The sequence below is a fragment of the Nicotiana tomentosiformis genome, chromosome 5 (genome assembly GCF_000390325.3).
Source record: "Nicotiana tomentosiformis chromosome 5, ASM39032v3, whole genome shotgun sequence".
In the NCBI taxonomy this organism is placed as follows: Eukaryota; Viridiplantae; Streptophyta; class Magnoliopsida; order Solanales; family Solanaceae; genus Nicotiana; species Nicotiana tomentosiformis.
The window spans coordinates 71,676,037-71,684,494 of record NC_090816.1 but is presented as its reverse complement, the minus strand read 5'-3'; the positions used below and the strand labels follow the sequence as shown (position 1 = coordinate 71,684,494).

Below are 8,458 nucleotides of genomic sequence, written 5' to 3'. Positions count from 1 at the left end.
GATTTTGTACGGTCCGACATACCTCGGACTCAATTTCCCTTTCTTACCAAATCGCATTACACCCTTCATAGGGGAAACTTTCAAAAATACCCCAATCATCTTCTTTGAATTCCAAATCTCTACGACGAATATCCGAATAGGATTTCTGATGACTCTAAGCAGTCTTCAACCACTCCTTAATGATTTTAAATTTTTTCATAGCCTGATGCACGAGGTCTGGCCCTATCAACTCTGCTTTCCCAATTTCGAACCACCCAATGGGAGATCTACATCTTCTACCATATAAAGCCTCGAACGGTGCCATTTGAATGCTAGCATGATAACGATTGTTATATGCAAATTCTATGAGTGGTAAATGATCATCCCAGCTACCTTTGATATCTATAACACAAGCGTGCAATATATCATCAAGCGTCTGAATAGTCCGCTCTGCCTGCCCGTCAGTCTGCGGGTGAAAGGCTGTACTAAGATTCACTTGAGTACCCAAACCTTGCTGAACTTTTCGGTGCATTATTCTACCCAAAAAGTCTGAGCCGCGTCTACAATCATCAAACACGTAAACCTAGTCCGACACCATGAAATATTATTTTTTTTTGCAAAATTTACCGAGATTACCACTTAAGTACTTCAAAATTTTTCGGGGTGTTACAAAGATGAATATAATGAACCAGTTCAGCAATAGAATAATATAGATAACCATTTAAACCATAGCAAATTATTAAAAGCTATCAATAACATTTATAGGATTTAAGATGAGATCCTCTGTAACCATCTACACACAAAGCGGCCCCGCCGCCTCACCCGATGTATGCAGGTGGAAGTGTCCGTACAATACCACAACTCTAATCAAGCGGCCCTGCCGCCTCACCCCAATGTATGTGGGTGAATGTACAACCACAGTACCAAGAACCTACACAAAGCGGCTATGCCGCCTTACCCTAATGTATGCGGGCGGAAATGCATCAACGATACCAATACCAACACAAAGCGGCTATGCCGCCTCACCCCAATATATGCGGGTGGTGGTGCCAAAACAATACCAAAACTATACACAAAGCGGTCGTACCGCCTCACCCCAATGTAAGCGGGTGGAGGTGCAGTCCCACAATACCATAATCCCTACACAAAGCGGTCATGCCGCCTCACCCCAATAAATATGCGGGTGGAGGTGTATCACAATCACAATCTCTATACCATAATCCCCACACAAAGCGGTCATGCCGCCTCACCCCAATGTATGCGGGTGGAGGTGTATCAGAATCACAATCTCTACACCATAATCCCCACACAAAGCGGTCATGCCGCCTCACCCCAATGTATGTGGGTGGAGGTGTATCACAATCACAATCTCTACACAACTTGGAATAATAACGTTCACATAAATCATGACTAGAAATTATAACATGTGGATACATAATCCATAGTTTGGGACACATCCTCAATTTATAATGCAATATGATAAGTGCATTTGAAACACGAATTGAACATAAATCTTCATCACAAAACTTATCAGAATACTCCATTTATAATCAAAATCTTGGAACTTACAAGGATATTGGGAATTCCAATTCTTAAAAAAGAGTTTAGCCAACAGACCTCACTTGAGCTTCCTTACACTCTAAATGTTTCGGAATTCTTAGCAACTTCAATCTATTGTAGAAATATAACTAATTGAACCAAAATTAGGGAGACGCTCATGGTTCTAGCTCATTTGAGCATTTTATCAAACACTAAGTGTGGATTAAGGTTCAAGGCCCTTTTATGGAGGATTCCATCATCCCACAACCCAATCTTTACTATTTTTAGCTCAACAATCTTCCTACACCCTTTAACAACACATGTATGCAAAATAAACAACCCTCCTGCCCAGAAATTATCTTGCTAATTATCCATTTCTACACAAAATTTGAAAGTGAGGGTTAGGGTGTAGAATCTTACCTCTAGGATGAAAACCTAGTGAGTTTTCTTTCTTAATCTTCCAAAACATAGGCATGCATTGAAGAACAATTATTGAAAAACTCCTTCTCACTCTAGGGCACTCTCTCTCACTCTAAAATATCAGACTATAGCTCAAAAATGGCCCAAAGAGTGTATTTAACGAAATAGGGTCGGGTTTTAAAAACCCAAAAATGGAGCTCCGGAACGTTTCTGCGGTCGCATATGCGACCGCGTAAAGGATATGCGGACCGCAAAATGGTCGCATAATTACATACCAAACGACCAAAAATATCTGTCTATGTATGCGGTCACTATGTGGTCCGCATAACTGTTATACGATCGCATAATGCACCGCATAACAGTTATGCGATCGCACAGTCTACCGCATAATTTCCCCAAACTGGCCCTTCTCCTGCTCACTTTTGCGGCCATTATGCATCCCGCAGAGCGATTCTATGATCGCATAATGGACCGCAAAATTACAATTTTCTGCCAAAAATTTCCTTTTCATTGTCGTGCATTGTTCAACCCAAAAAGAATTTCTATAATCCTCAACACGTAAAACCAATTCGGCGTCACGAAATATTATTTTCTTTTGCAAAATTCTACTGGGCCTTACAAAAATGTTGTAGCCCAACCCATAAATCTCTGGGCGGGTTGGGCGGGTTGGATGGGTTTGGGCTCAAATTGACGCCCCTAGTATCAGAGCACTAGGTTCACGTAGGTCTCACAGGTTATGAGTAGGCCTAATAGAGTCTTGCAGATCGGTGCGGAGACGTCCGTACTTATCTTTGAGAGGCTATAGGGTGTTAGCAAACTACTCTTCCTTCATCTCCTATCCTGCAGTTGATGTTGTGTTAAGTACCTTTCTCTTATTCTCTCACATATAGTGAAAACATGCATGGCAGATGTACCCGATCACAGATAGGCTGCTCCCCTGTTGCAAGAGGCCGAGGCAGAGGCCGAGACAGGGCCCCAGCTCGTAGTACAGGACTAGGACATCCTAGAGTTGCTCTAGTTATGCCACAAGTGGATCCAGTAGAGGATCCTATTATTGAGGATCAGGGTGAGGTGCCTGCAACCGAGCTAGCCCTGGTGCATTTCATGTCTGCGCTGGGATTCCAGGAGGTCATGGGCCATATGCTGCGGTTCATTGATTCTATGACTCAGGCTGGTTTATTTCCAGTGGACCCAGCCACATCTCAGAGGGGAGAGGGAGTACATACCCCTACCGCTCAGGCTTTTGGGCATGCAGCTATCGTGTATCAGACCCCGAGTGCACTACCCGTGGGCGGGGCCCAGCCAGTTGCAGTAGCTATACCTGAGCCCAGACCAGCTGCGGCCAGCAAGTCACAGAAGCTATTGGATGGACCAGACTACACCCTCCTGTCTTCGGGGGTGAGCGACATGAGGACCCCCAGGACTTTATTGATTGGTGCAGGGACAGACTGCACAACATGAGGATATTGGAGTCCCACGGGGTGGACTTTACCACCTTCCAACTGGAGGGCAGGACCCGTACGTGGTGGCAGTCATATCTTCTCGGCAGACCAGCAAATTCTCCTCCCTTAACTTGGGAACGGCTCACACATATTTGTTTGGATAGGTATATTCCGCCCTCTTAGAGGGAAGAGTTGTGGTTTCAATTCGAGCAGCTCCAGCAGGGTCAGATGTCGGTGACCGACTATAAGGCGAGATACTCTAAGTTGTCTCGCCATGCACTTATGATACTTCATACCGACGCAGAGAGAGTGAGGAGGTTTGTTGCAGGTTTGCACTCTGGCATTCAGGACACTATGGCCCGAGAGATTGAGATGGGGACTTCTTACAAGCTAGTTGTGGCGATAGCTCGGAGGATAGAGGGTGTACGTCAGTGTAGCCAAGAGCAGGCAATGAGGGACAAGCAGTTTCGATATTCTGGAGAGTTCAGAGGTGCCCCAGATAGGGGCAGAGGTCAATTTGTGAGGGGTCAGTCTAGCAGGCCCGCATATCCAGCACCGCCGCCTCCTTGGGGTGCTCTGGTGCGACCTTATTTCAGCGCAATGCCAGAGATTTCCTACCGCCCACCAGTTATCCAGGGTTCCTCCAGTGGGTATTTAGGCCATCGGGGTCAGACTTCAGGTCAATAGTCCACTGTACTAAGAGGTTGTTTCGAGTGCAGGGATTTCAGTCATGTGTAGAGGTTCTGCCCCAGACTTTGGGGCAAGGCAGTGCAATAGGGTCCGCAACCTATGATTTCAGAACCAGTTGCCCCACCAGCCGTCTGACCTCTTAGAGGCGGAGGGCGATCATCCTAGAGGTTGAGGCCAGTCAGGTGGAGGCCGGTCAGGTGGCGCTCCAGCTAGATTCTATGCTTTTCTGGCCAGACCAGATGCAGTGGCCTCAGATGCCGTGATCACATGTATTGTTTCTGTCTGCGGTAGGGATACTTCAGTACTATTTGATCCAAGGTCTATATATTCATATATTTCATCTATGTTTGTTAATTTCTTAGGTGTTCCTCGTGAGTCCTTGGGTACTCATGTTTATGTGTCCACACTAGTGGGCGATTCTGTTGTTGTGGATCGGGTCTACCGATCATGTATCATGACATTCTGTGGTTATGAGACTAGAGCGGATCTTCTGTTGCTTGATATGACCGACTTTGAGGTCATCTTGTGCATGGACTGGATGTCTCCATATCACGCCATCCTTGATTTCCATGCCAAGACTGTTACCTTGGTGATGCCAGAGTTGCCTAGATTTGAGTAGAAGGGTTCGTCTGTCAGTGCATCTAGTCGGGTTATTTCTTTTCTGAAGGCTCGACACATGGTCGAGAAGGGTTGTTTGGCTTATCTAGCTTATGTTCGAGATACTACTATAGAGACCCCGGCGAAAGATTCAGCGCTCGTAGTTCGGGAGTTCTCCAATGTGTATCCTTCTGATCTTCCAGGCATGCCACCAGATCGTGATATCGATTTCTGTATTGATTTGGCTCCAGGTACCCAGCCTATCTCTATTACATCATACCGCATGGCTCTAAAAGAGTTGAAGGAATTGAAGGAACAACTTGAGGAGTTGCTAGCTAAGGGGTTCGTCAAACCGAGTGTGTCGCCTTGGGGTGCACCGGTGTTATTTGTGAAGAACAAAAATGGGACTATGCGGATATGCATTGATTACCGCCAGTTGAATAAAGTTACCATTAAAAACAAGTACCTGTTGTCACGTATTGATGATTTATTTAACCAATTGCAGGGTGCTAGGGTGTTCTCTAAGGTCGACTTGAGATCGGGGTACCATTAGTTAAAGATTCGGGATTCGGATGTTTCGAAGACGGCTTTCCATACTAAATATGGCCATTATGAGTTTCTAGTGATGTCCTTCGGTTTGTCCAACGCCCCGTCGGCATTTATGGATTTGATGAATCAGGTGTTCAGGCCATATATTGATTTGTTTGTCATTGCCTTCATTGATGACATTTTGATCTACTCACGTAGTATGGGTGCTTTAGACGTTGCGGGAACAGAAGCTAAATACTAAGTTCTCCAAGTGTGAGTTCTGGTTGGATTCTGTGGCATTCTTGGGTCATGTTGTATCAGGCAAGGGTATTAAGGTAGATCCCAGGAAGATCGAGGCAGTTCAGAGTTGGCCTCGTCCTACTAAGGCAACAGAGATCAGGGGCTTCTTGGGGTTAGCAGGTTATTATCGCTGGTTTGTGGAGGGCTTCTTATCCATTACAGCACCTTTGACTAGATTGACCCAAAAGGGTGCTCCGTCCCGATGGTTTGATGATCGTGAGGTGAGTTTTCAGACGCTCAAGACCGCATTGACTTCAGCACCGGTATTAGTGTTGCCTTCCGGTTCAGGAATGTATACTATGTATTGTGACGCTTTACGCGTTGGTTTGGGTTATGTATTGATGCAGGAAGGTCGAGTTATTGCATATGCTTCACGTCAGCTGAAGCCCCACGAGAAGAATTACCCTGTTCACGATTTGGAGTTGGCTGCGATTATTCATGCTCTTAAGATATGGAGGCATTATATTTATGGGGTGTCCTGTAAGGTTTACACCGATCATCGTAGCTTGCAGCATTTGTTCCAGAAGAGGGATCTCAATTTGAGACAACGTAGATGGCTTGAGTTACTAAAAGATTATGCTATTAGCATCATGTATCATCCAGGCAAGGCAAATGTAGTTGCGGATTCCTTGAGCAGAAAGCGGAGAGTATGGCTAATTTGGCATTCATTTTAGCAAGGGAGAGGCCACTAGCTTTGGACATGCAGTCCCTGGCTAACAGACTTGTGAGGTTAGATATTTCGGAGCCCAGCCGAGTTCTTGCATGCGTCGTCGCCCAGTCTTCACTATTCGAGCAGATTAAGGCTCGTTAGTTTGGCGATCCGCACTTGTTGGTTCTCATAGAGACGGTACTACAGGGTGGTGCCAAGGAGGTTACTATCGGCGAGGATGGTGTTATGCGACTCTAGGGTCATCTATGTGTTCCAAATGTTAACGGATTGAGGGAAGAGATTCTAGAGGAGGCACACAGTTCTCGGTATTCTATTCACCCAGGTGCTACGAAGATGTATCGCGACCCGAGGCAGCATTATTGGTGGGGGCAGATGAAGAAGGACATAGTCGAGTATGTGGCGAGATGTCTAAATTGCTAGCAGGTTAAGTATGAGCACCAGAGACCAGGTGGCCTACTCTAGTAGATGACTACACTAGAGTGGAAATGGGAGCGCATTACTATAGATTTTGTAGTTAGGTTGCCGCGGACCTTGCGGAAGTTTGATGTAATTTGGGTTATTGTCGACAGGTTGACCAAGTCGGCACACTTCATTCCGGTGGTGACCACGTATTCATCAGATAGATTGGCCCAGATTTACATCTAGGAGATTGTTCGGTTGCATGGTGTGCCTGTTTCTATCATACCGGATAGAGGCCATCAGTTTACTTTGCATTTTTGGAGGGCAGTGCAGAGTGAGTTGGGGACCCGGGTATAGATCAGCATAGCCTTTCATCCATAGACCGACGGACAGTCGAAGCGGATGGTTCAGATCCTGGAAGACATGCTCAGACCATGTGCGATTGACTTCAGAGAGCAGTGGGATTGCTCTTGCCTTTGGCCGAGTTTGCTTACAACAACAGTAATCAGTCCAACATTGAGATGGCTCCATTTGAGGCTTTATATGGTCGGTGATGTCGTTCGCCCATCGAATGGTTTGAGCCCGGCGAGGCTAAGTTATATGGTACTGATTTAGTGAAGGATGCCTTAGAAAAGGTAAAGTTGATTCAGGAGCAACTTCGCACAGCACAGTACAGACAGAAGAGTTACGCAGACTAGAATGCATGTGATTTATCATTCATGGTGGGCAAGAAGGTTGTCTTGAAAGTCTCACCGCTAAAGGGAATTATGAGTTTTGAAAAGAAGGGCAAGTTGAGCCCAAGGTTCATAAGTCCATTTGAAGTACTGAGACGAGTCGGGGAGGTTGCTTATGAGCTTGCTTTGCCTCCCACTCTATCTGGAGTTCATCTGGTTTTCCACGTATCTATGCTCCGGAGGTATCATACCGACAGGTCGCATGTGTTAGACTTCAGCACGGTTCAGCTAGATGAGAGCTTGGATTATGAGGAGGAGCCAGTTGCCATTGTTGATAGGCACGTTCGCCAGCTGAGGTCCAAGAAAATTTTGGCGGTAAAAATTCAGTGGAGTGGCCAACCAGTCAAGGAGGCAATTTGAGAGGCCGAGGAGGACATGTGGAACAGATATCCACACCTATTCAGCACTCCATGTATGATTCTAGACCCATTCGAGGATGAATATTTGTTTAAGAGGTGGAGAATGTAACGGCCCGATCGGTCGTTTTGATTTTTAAATCCTCGTTCCCCTAAATAAGACTCCCCATATGTGCTTTTATAGTTTTATGAATTGCGGAGGTGGTTGGTTCGGGTTTAGAGGAGTTCGGGTTGAAATCAGAACACTTAGTTCTTTCTTATTGGCTTTAAAGGGTTAAGTTTGACTTGGGTCAACACTTTTAGTAAACGACCTCGTAATCGGGATTTGACGGTCCCAATAGGTTCGTATGATGATTTTGGACTTGGGCGTACGTTCGGATCGGGTTTTGGATGACCATGGAGTATTTTGGCGCCTAGAGTTAAAAGTTGGTTTATTAAAGGTTTTAAAGTTTTTTAAATTTGGTTTGGAGTAGGTTTTGGTTCTATCGAGGTCTGTTTGGGATTTCAAGCCAGTGAATAGTTCCGTATGGTGATTTAAGACTTGCACGCAAAATTTGGTGTCATTCCGAGTAGTTTAAGTCTGATTCGGCATGCTCGGAGTAAGTTGGATGAAATTGAAGTTCATAAGTTGATTATAGTTGTTTTGGGTCGCAATTCTTAGTTTTAATAATGTTTTCTGCATTCCGAGGGGGTGAGCGAAACCGTGTTATGTATACAAACTTGTTGGCATGTTTGGAGGGGTCTCGGGGGGCTCGGATCCCATTCGGATGACACACGCAACTCATTTGGACTTGGAAAGAATGG

At 45.5% G+C, this 8,458-nt stretch overlaps 1 protein-coding gene across 1 annotated transcript; it reads left to right on the top strand.

Moving 5' to 3' along the window:
- The first annotated feature begins 7,283 nt into the window (after positions 1-7,283).
- On the top strand, positions 7,284-7,658 carry LOC138892558 (uncharacterized). Its single transcript, XM_070176293.1, has one exon. The coding sequence runs from the start codon at positions 7,284-7,286 to the stop codon at positions 7,656-7,658; it is 375 nt and encodes a 124-aa protein (XP_070032394.1).
- The last annotated feature ends 800 nt before the right edge of the window (positions 7,659-8,458 follow it).